Below are 18251 nucleotides of genomic sequence, written 5' to 3'. Positions count from 1 at the left end.
CGACATGATGAATTAATGGAATTCCAGTCCGAACGTAATGGCTTGTAAAGGACTATTACAATCACAACTGTGTCAAAATAAGTTGGTTGTTTATTGATTAATTCTTTGAGTCACTCTCAGCCGTGCTTATTTTAGAACAAGGAGGAGTGATCTTATTTGATGAGGACTGAACCCCAGAGTGATTCCTTCTGAGGTCATCTGGGCTGGCTGAGTGTGATCCGGACGCTCCAGAAGATCACAACTGGAAGGAGTTGAGAATAAGAAACAGTATCAGTGAAGCCATACTCTGGCTAAATGCTACGGCTTTTCACTGGTCCGGGCACATACATTTTTCTTCTGGGTCATGTGGTACTTTCAGGAGCTGCTGCTTCATCTACCTACGCATCTGTCTAAAGCGTGTGACCCATCATCATATAGGAGCAGTAGGAATACTTACTGCCAGGCCTGTTGGAGGGGAAGGTCTGTACGGAGCATTGTGGTCACACTGCTGCCGTGGGACTCATACAAGCGAACCAGTAGAGTGCCTCTTGAGTCCTCAGCCTAGGGAGAGGTGGAGCAGTTATTACAGGGCCAGACACTAATTAGACATTAACCCATACATTGATCTGGTATGCATCTATATGTATTGATCTTAATCTCATTATGATCAGTGTATTAATTCTGCAAACAGACTCAAAGGTCAGAGATTCTCGTCCTCTTCGACCCTGAGACAGGTGGATGATGCAAAAACACGAGCCATATTCGGTCTCAACACATTACACACCTACAAGGGTTACCTGTCCAACACCATGTCTTTTGGATTTACGCTGTGTTAATTGGGTCGCAATCAGAGTATTCAATTTGTCTTTATTTAATTGTGTCCTTGGGGAAAGAGTGAGCGCAACACCTCTACCTGCTTGATGGTCTCAAGGACCACGGCGGCGGCGTCGACGGAGAAGGCGCTCCACGAGGCCGTGTCACCGCTGGTCTTGAAGAGCCTCAGAGGGTAGTTGAGGTTGTAAGCACTTTGGATGACGCCGGCCGTCTGGAAGGATCCTGTGAGACAGCAGAACACCACTTCAGTCCAAGGGGCCGTATCAATTTAGTTTAAACATTCAAGGGATCGGGTTTGGGTTCACTAGTGAGCATGAGGTTAGGATAGACTTGTTATTATGTTAAGTTATTATGAGCATCACTTTGGATGACTACTAGCTCAAAACTCTCAAACATATTGGACATGCATCCAGCTTCATTTGATTAGTGCCTCGTAACTATCGCTGTGTCAAGGAAGTGAAAGGTACAACATAACATAAGGAGCATTTGTTCATTAATTCTTCAAACCAACGCAGTTCCACTATTGGAGCCTGTAACCATATGCAGTGATCAATGCATTGCAGTATTGGACAAAAGTTACATTTCATTCAACTTACCTGCATGTGGCATGATGGCGTATGTAAAGAGATGAGCGCCCATATCAGCGTTGGCATCAGGGGCCTTGGGTGCTCGAAGTCTAGAAAATACATTGACCTGTCACTTAAGAGCTAGTTCTATTAACTTTAAATGACCGGATTTTACGTGTTTTGCTATATCCTATCCAGATTTGTTCAATATGAGGGAAATACACTACTGATTAGATAGTGGAACTTGAAAGACATTTAACAGCCCATTTAGTACCATCAATGAAAAGCTATTTGTGATGCTGGTATGTGTGATGGTTAGGGACAACTCACAGAGACAGAGTCATGAGGTTCTTATGTATGGAATAACCATATTTGCAGTCGTTCAGCAGAGAAACTCCAAAGTTGTGTTCAGACAGATCAGCCCATTTGTGACCCCATACCTTTAAACAGAAAAAAAATCATACAAATGTAATAGCAGAAAAGCACATTTCATCATATTCTATTTCAACCAAATGTTATGATATATATTACAGACATTTGCTCCAATGTCTTTCTGGATTGAACATTGATTGGACATAAACAAGCGGTTGACGATGGACATAAACATTGTTGTGGGAGTGTGTGTGGTTGAGGCTGGTTTAAGCAGCCTCGGCTGCCTGTGTCTGATTGGACTCTGGGGCTGGGTGAGGCTCCACACCTGTTGCACATTAAGCAGTCAGTCTGCCCAGGTTTAATACCCAACACCTTTCATCCTTTTGTCTGGAGGAGCCCGTTAGAAGTCACCTAGGAGGCGTGAAGCACGGACCTTGCTACACTTGTCATATGGCCAGCTGTCCCTCTTGCAGCCTCAAAGAACTTGGCTCAACACTCCCTAACCCCTACGCACACACAGTGGAGTCAAACTGCGGTCAACCGTTCAGTGCCGGTTTTTGATCCGCCCCCCCACTTCGGGCTGGATGCCCCTCTGGTCACCTCGAATCGGGCCCAGTCCCAGGACGTGTTCCTGTGGGTGGGTCTCTGGAGGTGGCCAAACTGGATCTCGTATGTAGCGTTGGGGCTGCGCACACGCACCGGGAACTCCACCTTCAGGAACTTGTGTGACTCCGCCCACTCCACCTGCAATGCAGCAATTGGTAAAAGTTGACCTTTGACCCCTATTTCAATGGATAAACCTTTTTGTTCATGGCATTGAACTTGAAATTCTGATGTTCTTCTCTTAGAGGGGAGAGTTGAGACACTCCAGCACCCATCTGCAGTGCAGCTCACCTGCGTGTTGAACCTGACGTAGGGACTCATGGCGTCCAGCACCACCTCCTGGGTGACGGTGCTCTTGGGGCTGATCCGGAGGGTGAACCTCACGCTGCCCCGGAGGCCCCCGGAGGACACCACCTGAACGGGCTCCACCACCTCCGTCACTGGCCTCCTGTAGGGGGCCACACACTGGCGTTAAGGCTCCGTCCCTCGCTAGGCTCAGCAGCCATCACACATGGTTGACAGGGGGGACTGGCACCTGGTCTGGAGGTGGTAGTCCATCACGTCCCAGGCGTCCCAGTAAAGCGGTACGTCGTCAAACATCACAAACTGGTTGCCATGGCAGCCGTCAGAGAGGGCCTCTCTGTAAATGTCAGGGTATCACGGAGGACAATGAGTCAATGTGTGATGGCAAGTACACACAAGCCTAGTACCTGTGAAAATATGATGTACAGTGGGGCAAAAAAGTATTTAGTCAGCCACCAATTGTGCAAGTTCTCCCACTTAAAAAGATGAGAGAGGCCTGTAATTTTCATCATAGGTATACCTCAGCTATGAGAGACAAAATGAAAAAAAAAAAATCTCGAAAATCACATTGTCTGATTTTTAAAGAATTTATTTGCAAATTATGGTGGAAAATAAGTATTTGGTCGATAACAAAAGGTCATCTCAATACTTTGTTACATGCCCTTTGTTGGCAATGACAGAGGTCAAACGTTTTCTGTAAGTCTTTACAAGGTTTTCACACACTGCTGCTGGTATTTTGGCCCATTCCTCCATGCAGATCTCCTCTAGAGCAGTGATGTTTTTAGGCCTTCGCTGGGCAACACGGACTTTCAACTCCCTCCAAAGATTTTCTATGGGGTTGAGATCTGGAGACTGGCTAGGCCACTCCAAGACCTTGAAATGCTTCTTACGAAGCCACTCCTTCGTTGCCCGGGCGGTGTGTTTGGGGTCATTGTCATGCTGAAAGACCCAGCCACGTTTCATCTTCAGTGCCCTTGCTGATGGAAGGAGGTTTTCACTCAAAATCTCACGATACATGGCCCCATTCATTCTTTCCGTCACACGGATCAGACGTCCTGGTCCCTTGGCAGAAAAACAGCCCCAAAGCATGATGTTTCCACCCCCATGCTTCACTGTAGGTATGGTGTTCTTTGGATGCAACTCAGCATTCTTTCTCCTCCAAACACGACGAGTTGAGTTTTTACCAAAAAGTTCTATTTTGGTTTCATCTGACCATATGACATTCTCCCAATCCTGTTCTGGATCATCCAAATGCTCTCTAGCAAACTTCAAACGGGCCCGGACATGCACTGGCTTTAGCAGGGGGACACGTCTGGCACTGCAGGATTTGAGTCCCTGGCGGCGTAGTGTGTTAGTGATGGTAGCCTTTGTTACTTTGGTCCCAGCTCTCTGGAGGTCATTCACTAGGTCCCCCCGTGTGGTTCTGGGATTTTTGTTTGTTTTTGTTGATCTTGCGTGGAGCCCCAGATCGAGGGAGATTATCAGTGGTCTTGTATGTATTCCATTTCCTAATAATTGCTCCCACAGTTGATTTTTTCACACCAAGCTGCTTACCTATTGCAGATTCAGACTTCCCAGCCTGGTGCAGGTCTACAATTGTGTTTCTGGTGTCCTTTGACAGCTCTTTGGTCTTGGCCATAGTGGAGTTTGGAGTGTGACTGTTTGAGGTTGTGGACAGGTGTCTTTTATACTGATAAGGAGTTCAAACAGGTGCCCTTAATACAGGTAACAAGTGGAGGACAGAGGAGCCTCTTAAAGAAGAAGTTACAGGTCTCTGACAGCCAGAAATCTTGCTGGTTTGTAGGTGACCAAATACTTATTTTCCACCATAATTTGCAAATAAATTCTTAAAAAAAAATCAGACAATGTGATTTTCTGGATTTTTTTTTTTTCATTTTGTCTCTCATAGCTGAGGTATACCTATGATGAAAATTACAGGCCTCTCTCCTCTTTTTAAGTGGGAGAACTTGCACAATTGGTGGCTGACTAAATACTTTTTTGCCCCACTGTATGTTTATTATAAAAACAAAAAATACATATGATAATCTTACCTGTTGCTCTCCATCAAACACAGTGATGCCAAACTGCCGTCTTTGTTTATGATCGTTTTCAAAATCCCATTCTCCATGAGGACTGTTCCATCGGCCTGAGATGGGTCAGAGGTTTAACTGACCAGTGAACTCTTTAATAATCGCTTTAACCAAAACAACCCCACTGAATACCGTGTGACCACTGACCTGAACCGTGACAGAAACTGGAATAGCTGGTTGTGTGTCCGTTACCAGGGCCCTGCCAATGCTGGGAACCTTCACTAAAGCTGGGAAGGAGATGGGATTATGTAGAACGTACGGTGGGACAAATTTCATGGATGCAGTTTGAGCAAGAGAAGGAATTAGAATTGGAAAGGGTTCGCCAGCAAGCAGAATTTGGAAATTTGGAAATTTGGAAAGAGAGAGGCAGAGTCGAATTACGGAAGGGAAGTTGTGTGATATCTCAGATCGGGGAGTCTTTTCAAGGCTGTGATAATTCCAGCGATATTTTGAATAGAGTGTTGCAGAGGTGAGGGCCTGGCTTGAGTCTGACCCCTATAGGCTTGTTACAGTGTGTTCTGACTGGGCGCGCTCAAGAGGCTATTTCCTCGCTGACTGCAGGTGACAGTAGCAATTATCGAAAGGTTAAAGTAGCTGTGCTGAAGGCGTGTGAACTAGTACCCGAGGCTTACCACCAACAGATAGAAACTCGAGAACGGGTGACAAACAATATCTTTACTTTGGGCGCGGTTTGATAATGCACTTTTATAAACGGTGTTCTGCATCAGATGTGAAGGGTTTTGATGATCTGTGTGACTTAGTTTAAAAAGGAAGGTCAGTTTCTAAACACAGTCCCGGAGCAAATTTCAGGGCACATAAGTGAGAAGGAGGTAAAAACTGCAGCGGAGGCTTCTGCGCTGGCAGATGATTATCCGTTACCCCTACAGAGGTAGTGATTGGAGGCCTGTGGTTATGCCTGTGCTGTTATGGAAGAAAATGGCCCTGCTGTGGGGGTGTATTTCTCTGGGCCTTCCGTTTAAACAATTCCACTCTGACCAGAGAGTTTATTTTGGTTTCCAGGAGAGACTGCGCTGTGCTAGAGTCGCGAAACACGTACGAATGAGAGCATGTGAAGCTGGTTGCTTCAGCTGCACCATTTCCCGGTTTGGTCGCTTATCGGCCGAGTAGTGTACCATCCGTCGTTTAGAAGCCGGATTTAAGGTCCTACTTTCCGTTTATTTCTAAATTATATTTTTGGTAGTGTTGGGAAGGTGCCAGTGACCATAGTATGTGACACAGAGCAGATGCCAGGATTAGTTTATCCTGGCATCTGCTCTGGCTTTTTCTGAGGAAAGGGACACAGGCTATTTTATACCTGTCTGTGATTCATGTGTGGGTATATAAACTTGTGCGCTATTTAGAAATGTTTTATGGGGAGGTTTACAAGGCTGCGGGCCAGACTCTGCCCGTCGATGGTGTAACACAACTGTTGGAAATGTTGTGGGAGAGTCTTGATGAGTCGGGGCACATCAGGACATACCAGTAATTTGCTTACCACACGCTAAGGAAATATTGCAACAAATGGTAACCCCCTTGATGCATGCATGCTGTGCGCATATGACTGCTGATTGAGAGAATAGAGGGTGAATCGGATAAAATCACCTGTGTTACACCCGTGCGTCCCATTGCAGAGCACATTGGTAGATAGCTCTCACGTGTGTGTTTGTTACACAGTACTATCTGGTAGGGAACAGTTTGGGAGGATGGTTTGCTTCATCATGACTCGAATCGTTAAAAGGTAGACCTAAAAGTTCAGAGGTACTGCTTTAGAACTGTGATGGAGATCCTCTATGATGCTCCTGGCTGCTCCATGCTGGGATACATCCTGTAAACTGCAGGTGGTCGCCCGTCTCGTGGGGGCTGGTGGAGTATGGCTGCTGGCGGAGGATTTGGAAAGAGTGATGAGTTTGACTCTAAGAAATTGAATAGGCCTTAGTTTAAAAGGTGAAGATTGAAGGAAAAGACGATATAGTTGAGGGTGTCCTGTCAAGAGCCAGATGCCAGTCATTGGTACATTATTTTAAGTCTGTCTCTCTCTCCAAATGCTTGGCGGAGGAAGGAAATAAGCATAGTGCTGAAGTGTCTTTGTGTTTTGAGTATTTTAAGTATTGATTTAGTCATGCAGTCTTAATCGTTTTGTTTTTATGGCGAGTCTTTATGCAGTATGCTAAATGTATTATGTATATTGTTGGAGTTTAAGATAGTTGGTGGTTAGAGTTCCTGTCGGGACACTGTCTTTATGGGCGGGGTGAGACGACCCAGGGCATGTTTGTTGTGTTGTCTTTTAGTGTGTGGTTCCTTCTGTAGTGGAGCTGGGTTGTACTGGAATTGGGAACAGTTGGCCACTTCGCCAGGAATGCATAAAGCCCAGCCCAGCCCATCCCATCCGAGCAGTCGAGAATCCCCCTCGCCCTTGACCACAGGGTTGGGACTTCACACTGACTGCTGTTTAGTTTAGTTGACCTCATACTGCATTTTGATCATTTGGTTACATTTTGTCAGAGTTATTCCTTTCTTTTGTTGAATCCCTCATGAGTGCTTCCTTGTTTGCTGTAATCTCAAAGCTGGACCATAACAATGATGACAACAATGATATAAGTCATGATGTGAACATACCTAGCGATGGTGGACCAGTGGCCTCCTGGAGCTGGACCACCTCATTACGCTCCCAGGGCAGGGAGTTGAACACAGCGGGGGAGTCCACATTCTGTTCCCTCTGGCCGAGGTGTCTACAGGCATCGCCCAGAAGACCGCTTCCAACACGGAGAATATCTAAGACGGACGATGAACCATTCAACTTTTCCATTTCCCAAATGGGGCTGCTGACGCGGTGAGGAAACAAGCGGCAAACTCATCCCTAAAATAATGTACCTTGATAATATCGGAGCGCATCTTCCACCACCATCTCAATGCAGCTCCCGGGAATCACGTCATGGAACTGGTTGAGAAGGAGCAGTCTGGAAGGGAAAAAGAGAAAAGGGTGAGAACAGAGTGAACGTTGGAACAGCTGGGTCCATACGGAGGTTAGGAGTAGAGACGGGCCGGTACCTCCAGAGCTCCTGTAGCTGTTCCAGAGGGTAGTGGAATGCCTTGTCCTGGCCCAGAGCCAAGCTGCTGGCCACCTCGATGTCATGGAGCAAAGACTCGCACTGCCGGTTCCCTCGCTTTATCTACAAGCATTCACATCAACAATAATGACTTTATGACATTACTTTTATATTATGACATTGTTTCTAACATCCGTCACCCTCGCATCTCGTGGCTCCCCTTAAATATCCGTTGCCAATATCATTTGTAACAACAATAGCAATAGCATTCAAACAAAGTGCTGTGCTGTAAGGAGTGAGGTGTCGTCGACCTTGGCCTGGGTGGTGTAGGTGCCGTTGTGAAGCTCCAGGAACAACTCCCCGGACCACGTGCACAGCAGGGCGGAGTCGGCCAGGAGCTCAGAGAACAACTGGTCAGGAGTTGACATCCGGACCCTGGGGGACATGGGAGAGGTCACTCATGGAACCACACCCACTTCTATGGAGTGGTCACTCATTGAACCACACCCATTTGTATGGAGAGGTCCCTCATGGAACCACAGGAGACTCACAACCACATTACGTATGTAATGACATGGTTGCCCAGAGAATAGACATTACACTGTTTTGTCTGGAACAGCCTGTTTAAGGATTCAGAGGGGGAGGCAGGGAATAACAGGAACTGACTTTGGAAGACCATCTGTATCCTGAACCCGCGTCAGTCTGTCAAGCATCAGCTGCGTGGGTCCACCGCCTCCGTCGCCGAAGCCAAACAGAGCTGCACTGTGATTGGCTCTGCCTTTGTCTTTGTTATTCTTCACAGTGTTAACCAACTAGGGAAGGAGGATAGAGACACAAGGAAATAAAAACATTTGAAATGTTTCTCCCACACTAACTGTTTACCCATATTGCACCCCGGTGAAAGCATGTGTAAACTGCCAGCTTACTTCATCGACCCTGCCTTTCATCTCGTAGGAGTTTCCTGGCGGGAAGTGGGTGAGGACATGGGAGCCGTCCAGACCCTCCCAGAAAAATGTGTTGTGCTTCAGGCGAAAAGAGATTAATTAGGGTTACCGCAGGTTTCCACCCCCCTCCTACTTAGGAAGGGGGCACAGTTGAATATTACCTCCCACTTCCCCAACCCCCTCCAATCAGAGCATAGCTAAGATTTTGTGGACCAGCACACAAGCAGCTCCGGCGGGGGGAACTTGGCGGCAGCTCAGCTCCGGGAGTACAATCCCTTTGTACCCTTACAATCTGCCGGACTGCCTCCCCCCGCCGGAGCTGCCGGACTCTTGCCGAAGCTTCGGCAGCAGTCCGGAAGAGGAGACATGGAGGAAAAGGGGATTGTACTCTCGGAGCTGAGCTTCCGGACTGCCGCCGAGCTACCCCCGCCAGACTTTTCAGCTCCCGGAGGACACCTGCCGGAGCAGCCAGAAAGCTTCGGCGGCAGTTCAGCTCCCGGTGTACATCGCCGGAGCTGCCGGACTGCCGGCGAAGCTTCGGCGTCGGTCGAACGGCTTCGACAGCGGCAGTCCGGCAGCCAAGCTCCCGGAGTACAATCCCTTTCTCCTCCATGTCGCGGTTCATGGACTTCAGAGTGTCAAGGCCAAAGTTCCTTTCCCCAAATCCTTCTCAACCATATCCGAGATATCCCCCACTAGACTCTTTACTTGTTGTGGAAGTGCCAGAGACGTCGGACGCAGTCTTTATGATTCATAATATCATCCGAGGCGCACATAGCTTTTGGCCGTGATATTAGATATAATATTATATAAATACCCATATATAATATTTATATTATTATATTATATTATATAATATAGATTAAGAGCTCCAGAAGTCCGCAAACGGCAACAATCCCTTCTCCTCCATGCTGTGGTTCAGTCTGACAGCTCATTGGTCAATGGGCAGCAGCTCATTTGCATTAAAGCTACAGACACCAGAAACAACGCACTCTGAAGGGACTGAAACAGAGGGGAATAGCGGTAGGCAATATTTTTTTTCCTAAAAGCTATATCCAGCAACAGCTTCAAAAACATATTTTCTGGAACTCAAATACTATGTTTATGAAAATGCCATAATGTCTCCTTTAATACGTATTTCAGGGTATTTATGGGCCTCTTCTAAGGCCTTAGTTTGACATTTAAAATGTAAGACTCTTTAAAGGCTCTTAATACCTCTGCGGGCCCCCTGGTGAATAGAGAAAAGAACACGCTGAATAAGGGGGAAGGAAACAGGTTTCCTTCAGGACTCTCTTTGCCCTGCTGTGTTTTCTGCGGTGGGAGGGGCGGGGTTACTCACAGGGAACGTGTTGACCAGGTTCCAGCTCAGCTTCTGGGTGAGGAATCGGGAGATGCCGCAGCCCTGCATGATCTGAGGCAGTTGTGCTGAGTATCCAAAAGTATCTGGAAGCCAGAACTGGAGAGCAAGGAGAGGTATTCTTACACAGACACACACACACACACAAAGCGTTTTACCACTACACCATACTGGCCCAGCTCGGATTTGCATTTCAATTACAACCCGGCTTCCCCCTTCAAGGTTTGTCTTTGAGTGATGAGCTGACAATACAACAGCACTAGCACTTGTATTGCCTCATCAGATGTATAGTCATTTGTTTTAATACGCATTTACTATATTTCGGTTGTTTCCGACGGATGGTGACACACACACGAATCACGATATCCGCTATGATGAATTCAGTTTGACGTTCGACGTTCTCTTTCCTTAGCTCAATTGGTCATTGAGAGAAGATATATTTCATGTTAGTCATGTATACACATTGTTACATGTTTCACATATTTCCCCATCACACAGTGTCCTTGGTAGACTAGCACAGTGTTGAAAGCACAATCAGCGGGGCACAGTAAGGTTCAATACGGCCAAAAGTGCCAATGGAAAAGCACCAACATACTATTGTATACGCATAACCTCTATTTCAACACAGCAGGAGGATGGAACAGTGGAAGGACGCCTGACCTCTTTGCAGTAGATCCCAAACTCCTGGTGAAAGAAGCGCTGGCCTTCCAGGAACTGACGGACCATGGACTCACCGGACGGAAGATTGCCATCCTTTTGGATGAAGAAGACACTATAAATTTCCCTCAGCAACTATGTTATTTATTTCCCAAACTTTCCAAGGATCTATCATTGCTTGCTTGTGTCTTAGTATGCTTTCAAACAATCAGAAAGTACATGGCCACGAGCAGGGAAGTTCGACTAGGAACACCGCACTGGAAGGCCGCCTGTCTCATGACTCAGACTACTCTGATAAAGAGGTAGAGGCGTGGTTATTTTGTAAATGAAACTTGCCATTTCCACCCATGTACCTCCAACCGGAATGAACTGGCCATTCTTGACAAAGTGCTGAATTTGCGAGTAGAGTCCTGGGTACCAGCTCTTCACCCACTGGAACTGCTGGGCCTGGAAATCCATTCAGACAAAGAGCCACAGTCCAAGTTCTGCTCTTTCATAACGGCATGAAATAACTGATGGCATGCAGAAACCTGACCCACTAATTTATAAATGCACTACCTGAGAGCACGTAAACATAAAATCAGGATTCTTCTCCATGAGACGTACGGCCGTCACCCAGCTCCGACCGCATTTGCGGATGGTCTCCTCATAGGGCCAGAGCCACGCTGCGGAGACACACACAGTCACTCTCACCCGTCGATTTAAAGGCATTATTAGCCATGTTCAACGGGCCCTATGACAACTTCTAGGAGACACATGAATTCAGACCTGTGTCGATGTGGCAGTGACCCATGGCATGGACGGTGTGCTGGCTGTTTCCATTCCGCTGGGTGAAGAAGCTCTGTGCTAGAGCGCGGGCTTTGGGGAAGGAGTCCGGCTGGGCAGGATCACAGAGGTTCACCATCTGGTTGACGGTGAACAGGGCTTGGTAGCCCCGCTGCTCTCCTTCCCCCAGTTGCTGCGGACGGGGCAGGGAGGATTCAATGAACAGAGAGCAGCTGATATGGGTTTCTAGGTACAATGACTTTGTATTCATCGTACTGAGACTAATTATCGTATCGGGAGTCTACCTTCACGATATCAACCATCATCTCAAAGTCAGTGAGCATTTCCCTGACGTCCCGGTGGAGCACCACCAGCTCCGCCTTCTGAACGGAGTACTTCCTGTTGGGATCCGGAGCTGCAATCATTGACCCCTGACCAGCTCCGAAAAGACCATTACAGGCCATCTCCACGTAGAGGGTGACGCTACAACAAGGAAACAACATGGTATAGGGCGTGTACATCGTAACGCCACATCGCAATGAACTATTTTGGAAGCATGGGGGCATTGAAATGTGAGTTAGTGTTTTTTAATTAACTTTTTTCGGTTTATTGATTAATGATGATCAGTCATTTATCATGAAATGATTTGGCTTCATTGGATGATATTGTGGACCGTTGGTCATGGTGTTTCACATTGCACAACATTTTCATTAGCCTAGCTATAATGATGTTGTTTTAAGATTCTATCATAGTACAATTCTTAAGCCCTCTCAAAATGGCAGGCTAGCCCTATTGTGAGTGGGGGACATCTCACCTGTGTGGGTCATCATCTCCCAGACACTCAGATAGGATGTAACTGGTCTTTTCACCCTCTTTAGTTAATCCCTGCAAGTCATCTTAAGATGTCAGTGAACTGTTGAACTCCACAGTGATACACTATTGGTCTGTGTGTGTATATCTACCTGGACTGGTTGCTCATCTCTCCAAACCATCGCTTCTCCATCACTCTCCCACAGAAGATGGACCTCCTTCCCCCTCCAGGATTCGGGTATTCTCAATATCACTTTGAACCAGCAAGTGCACCATCTAAAAGAGGTGTGGTTGTAAACCTACTTATTTTATCCGTGCAATCGTTTTAAGAGAGAGCAATAAACAGCCATGTGTAAACGACTTACGTTGGTCCAAAGGTATCGCCAATCTTATAAGGAGTAAAGTTCTGACTGACAGCTTCTGAGAAGGGAATCCGTTTAAAGGAAAGGAATGAAGTCAGAAATCCAAGTGGATATGAGTCCCCATAGAGTCTGCAGAGAAGAGTCGCAAACTAGGATTAAACCTAGAATTATTGCACAGTCCATGCATTAAACACAATGGATTGGGGTTATTGTGCAGATTTGATCAGATCAATACTATTCTGCAGCAGGTAAAGAGTGGTGAGACGAGAACCATACCGTCCCCGGAGATTGCAGTCTGTAAAATAGATCTCTGATATGAACTTTTCTGCTCTCTCTAGCAGAGTTCTTCTGTTCTTAAAGACAGGTTGATGGTACATGATGAGCTGCTGCTAGCTGGCACACACAATACTGACGGTCTCCAAACCAAAACACACGTATTGCGTACGGATACTCAAGCAGGACATTTCGATAACGAGTTTTTTAAAATATTTATTTGTGTTAGCTCAATAATATATTCCCGATACTATTAGAAAACATATATTTTAAGTTAAAGTATAAGGTATGTTGAAATAAGTATACGGGTCGCAAATATTCGTGTATATACAAAAAGGTTTTAAAATGGATATGGTTTACTTTTGGTTTTTAAAATGAAATTAATACAAAATTATTCTAATTAATCCTACAGCATGTATTTAGCTGCTAGGAAATCGTACTTTGACTTTAAATCTGCGTTTACAATGTCTATCATCACTAGCGTCTAGCCAGAAGGATCGCTCCACTATTAATGTAATGGCGTAAATATGCCGCTAGATGTCTCTGCTCATCAATTATTCGTGGTCGACTGGCATTGATCATTAAATAAATAAATAAAATATGAATAATTTAACGCTTTAGGTATGTGTGTGCTTATCTATTCTGGTTATTTAACATAAGGTGACACATCGCGTAATTTTATTATCAGTAACTATTTCAACATATCAAAATAGAGCAAACGTAGGGGTTTGTTTGACCATTATTCTTTATTATTAGATAGATAAAACACCTGTATTATTCCTTCAAGAAAATAATACATGACAAAAAATAAATGTATTATTGCGACATCTATGCAAACATCGTTTAGAAGGGCATTACTGTATTGCTTTACAGAGACACTATTTTTATTCTATAGCTAAATATGGTGCCAAAACACATGCTACTGAAACAGGATAGCATCAAGCAGCAATAACGAGCATTGAATGTGATGTGATACAACAGTGTTGATGCTCAATCATCTGGGTCTCCTCCCTACATACATTCATACCGAGCCCAACGAGGAATGTCAGTCATCCTCCGGATAAATCTCCATGAACACGGCACAGCGAAGAAGCATGGTGATGGGCCGATAAGGGGCTCCATCTACTGGGGGCTGTGGGTCTGAGCCAGAGGTCCCAGAAGTGCTATGGGAGGGGGAGGAGATCTTGTGATCCGGGCTGGCATGACCCCCCGTCAGAGGTCAATCCCACATTTCTCCACCGGAGAAACAAAAGCCTTGTTCTCAGCGCCCAGAAAGGAGTTGTGTGGTTCTGTGTTTGAAATCTTCTAAGCGCCCTTTTATTATGCGATCCGTAGAGCCGCGCTAAGTACAGGGTTGACAAAACTGTGGCAAAGCCCATCCCTCTTAGGCCACCCTACTATTATTGGATGTCTGTCGACTCTTATCCCCCTATTGTTTGGACAGCGGTCGTGTTTTCCACCATGTCTGCTTGGCTCCTGACCTAAGCCCTGGCTACTGTTTCAGCCGTTGGCCCTTTTGCGGGTCAGTCTCCCATGAAGGAGATGTCCTTGAGAAACTCAATGTTCCGTGTCTTATGAACCTGGGGAACAGCGTTTCCCGTAAGTCAAGAAGACGTAATCAACCTCATGAACGCTCCGTCCATAAACAGCCAACAAAGGTTTGAACTGCAGTAAAACGAAAAGAAAGCCAGACAAATTTTTGGCGCGACTAGGAGGGTTTACTACAATTGCAGCTTTGGACTTTTGATTTGAATGCGGCATATTGACTCCAAACATACATTCGTAATCATTCATTAATCACATCTTAAAAGGAAAGTTGGGAGACGTGAGACATGACAACTGATGGAGTGTCGGAGGCTTGTTGTGGGGATTCTCTTGTGTTGGGTGGAAGATGATTCTCTAACCACGAGTTCTACACCGTTGAGCCGTACTCGTCCATGTCTCCTGCCTTGCAGCCGGCCTCTTTGTTCTCCTCTGAGGTAGTCCCAGACCTGCAAATGCATCAATTATCTCATGTTTCTTTACGTTATCCAAGCAACCTTTGCTGAAATTACATGTTCAGCTTATTCACTCATTTATAGTGCAGATATTTTCATTCAGATATAGTTCTATATCTAATTTAAAATAATCTTATATCTAATGATATGACTTAATCAAGATAACCATTATTCCTCAGTGTGTACATACTTTTGTTTGTTACTTCAAAATCAGATGGTTTATTAACTACTCTCTACATTTACATTTAAATGTACATTCTCCTATCAGAATTTGCAAAACATTATACCTTTTCATGATAAGTTAACTATTTTTTTCATTTTATGCACCAAATAAATCGTACAATTTCTAATAAGGACGCTGTTGGGAAAAATAGTCTGCCTAGTTACTTGAACAGATAAACTGAGACGGAGAGGAGATAAAATTGTTGGCACGAGGGCCTCGGATTTATTTAGTAAGGTGAAAAAGGTTATACTGAGCTATAGAGCGTAAGAGATCGATCGAGCGAAAATGTCTAAGTCCCTAACAGCGCTGAAGTCGTCCGGAGCTTCGCCTCTGTAGAGGTTCTGCTTCAAATGAGCGTAATGTCCTTATGGGTGTATCAGTCTTATGTGTTTTCTTCTAGCGAATTGTGTGTTGTGAGTTGTGTGTGTCAAGGCTGGTGTGGGGGTTTCTCGAGAGCACCTGCCTGGCCTTGAGCACCCCGGGCTGTGGCCGAGTGTTATCAGCAGATAGATTCGAATGAGTGTGTGCATTGTGTGAGCATCTGACGGCCCCTATCGTTGGGACATGTCTTCACCATGGGCCTTAACGTGTGCCTATATCTGTACTGTATATGTGGTGTGTTTGTTAGGTTATTTTGGCCATCAACGCTCATTCAGACGTTTTAATAAAAATAATAAAAATTGTAATAATAATAAAAATAAAAATAAAAAGATTTTCCTACTGACTTTGAACTACAATCTCTTCTTTGATCATTTTCAAATAGAAACTCAACCCCCAGTGAGTTCCTGATGGGGCAGGTCTTCAAATTAATCAAACAATGGAACATTGTCTACTCTGACTGGCTTCTTTCAGAGCTCTATAGGCTAAAAGTGCTCTACTAACTTTGGCCTGTCCCCTAAAAATCAAGCTTAATATCATTTCCATGAGTCTGAGTTTAAGACTTCTGATGTGGTTTTGCAGCTGTTGAAGCACACTTTCCTGAAACTTTCCTGCAATTATCAAGGGACTCTTGGCAAACAGGATTTAGCCTTCATCATGCTAGCCCATCTTTCTCTGCTTAATTCTGCATTTTATCCCTTGTGATCTAATCCTAATAAAAATTATAATTAGTAAGTATTATTATTATTATTGGTGTTATTATTTTTTTCTATGCTATTAGCAGTATCCTATTGGACAGTAATACTTTTATTAGTAAGCTGTCTTCACATTTTAAGAAACCAACATCTAGTGTTGCTAGTGTGTTTTGACGTTTCTTGACTTTATGAGTATATTGTGAATACGAAGCACCTATGCATACAGTAGACCCCTGTGGTCCTTTGTTACCTACCTTCTGCGGTTTAATATACAGCATATTAAAGACACAATCATAACAGATCCCAGTGTTAGAGTGACACTGACAACCAGAACTCCTGCAAAAGTACAGACAAACCAATAATGAGCAAATGATCAGAATCAGCATCATGTAGAGATTAGGGATGGAGGGTTTTAGTTATGACAAAGTTTCACAATATGGGGATTCATCATGAAAGATTATATGAAAGTATGTGTAAAGAGACAAGAGAGCGAGACATACCGAGGTTCATCCATGACCATCCATCTGAGCAATAGAGAGAAAACACACAGAACAACAGTTTGGACTTGATACTCAGCCCAGAGCGCAGCTTGTTACAGAGGGAAAGCATCAATGCATCTTGCTCTGCACTTGAACTTCCCAGCTCCCGGTCTCCCAGCATGAAGCTCCTCAGTCTGTTACAATCCCCCACCCCTCTTCTTGAGCCTTTGTCTTGTTAAAAACTCTATGATACACTTGCTTTCATCCTCCCACTTCACAGTTTTTACATTTAAATCACAGAATTAGAAAACATGATATATGGCCCTCTAAGATCCCTTTTATCCATATGTGTATTATATTATATTATTATATATATATATATTCATCAGCAAGAGGCTAGCGAGCCTGCCCAGTCTCATGGGACTGTATTAAAAAAAAAAGAATATAATTCCATCACTACATTATAATATACTTAATAATGCAATTATTTATTTTTGTTAAATGGTGATCGTGACTTTGGACTGTTAGAATTTATAATCATTAGCTAATGATTTACATCTAGGCCTCCGTCAGGTGGAGTTTAAGGTTCAGATCATTGTTCAGGTTTACATTTGAAGAAACTGTGGACCATTTCATAACTAATCTAAATTGCTTATTAGGGGTCAAAGCAGCAAAGCTGCTTGGCCCCTATTGTTTCTGTAACGTTTTTTTTTTCCCTCAAATTCTGTAAAAGTCATACTGCAGCCTATACCGTAAGTCGAAAACTCTTGAAATTTTCAGGTATCAATAACCCCCTCTACCCATAAACGAAAATGTGTGGTACTGAACCCAAAGGTGGCGCTATTGTAATAAATCATGAATTAGGCTTATTTCTCCTCACCAGATTGACCTGGACTCAAAATTCTTTCATAATATTAATCTCTAGAATCAGACGCATTTATAAAACCCTAAAAATGTATACTTTTCCCACAATTTCATATTCAAGCTAAACATGATAAAAAAGATTCACAGGCTACAAAAATAATCAAAAATTCACCAAAATCGCCACATAAAATCTTTAGACCAAGCCTCACAAAAATCATCGAACAGAATTGGTAGTTCCATTAGAGAAATATTGGCCAATAAAGTTGGAGCAGTTAGCCCATTTTTCTTATATGACCATTTTGTTATTGTATAAAAAAACATACGACTATTATTAGGTGGATACCAATACCCCCCACTACAAAAAAAACAAAATTTTGAAAAAAAATTATGAACTAGCCTTATTTCTCCTTACGAGATTGACCTGGACTCAAAATTCTTTCATCATATTAATCTCTAAAATCAGATGCATCTTTTTCACCCTGGTCTTCAGCTCTAAAAATGTTTACTTTTCCCACAATTTCATAGAAAAGCCAAACGTCCACAGTCTCAACCTATTTTGCCTATATGACCATTTTGTTATTGTATAACTACCTTACGGCTATCATTAGGTGGATACCATTAACAGTGCAAATCTTTAGATCTGTACTCTTTTA

General features: G+C 44.2%; 1 protein-coding gene across 1 annotated transcript; it reads right to left on the bottom strand.

The window, feature by feature from the left end:
* Positions 1–107: 107 nt before the first annotated feature.
* Positions 108–13103, bottom strand: man2c1 (mannosidase, alpha, class 2C, member 1). Its single transcript, XM_079743118.1, has 26 exons — positions 12966–13103; positions 12693–12818; positions 12480–12603; positions 12332–12402; positions 11823–12000; positions 11521–11710; positions 11311–11417; positions 11089–11199; positions 10756–10848; positions 10078–10194; positions 8721–8816; positions 8461–8606; positions 8106–8229; positions 7796–7917; positions 7619–7704; positions 7364–7519; positions 4895–4974; positions 4709–4803; positions 2890–2994; positions 2646–2802; positions 2352–2495; positions 1710–1819; positions 1410–1489; positions 893–1035; positions 437–540; positions 108–241 (listed from the first exon to the last, which is right to left on the bottom strand). The coding sequence occupies exons 1-26, from the start codon at positions 13064–13066 to the stop codon at positions 127–129; spliced, it is 3081 nt and encodes a 1026-aa protein (XP_079599244.1). The 5' UTR covers positions 13067–13103; the 3' UTR covers positions 108–126.
* Between the last annotated feature and the right edge of the window lie 5148 nt (positions 13104–18251).

Source organism: Pollachius pollachius, assembly GCF_949987615.1.
Source record: "Pollachius pollachius genome assembly, chromosome: 9".
NCBI lineage: Eukaryota > Metazoa > Chordata > Actinopteri > Gadiformes > Gadidae > Pollachius > Pollachius pollachius.
The sequence above is the reverse complement of the archived record's forward strand: the minus strand, read 5'-3'. Positions and strand labels throughout refer to the sequence as shown.

Bases quoted from the DNA above. Each gene is read 5' to 3' on its own strand.
- man2c1 (XM_079743118.1), bottom strand. From the start codon at position 13,066: ATGTACCATCAACCTGTCTTTAAGAACAGAAGAACTCTGCTAGAGAGA. The intron at 541-892 runs GTAGAGGTGTTG...ACCTCTCCCTAG, and splicing joins TCCTTGAGACCATCAAGCAG to GCTGAGGACTCAAGAGGCAC. The intron at 242-436 runs GTAAGTATTCCT...AACTCCTTCCAG, and splicing joins CCCCTCCAACAGGCCTGGCA to TTGTGATCTTCTGGAGCGTC.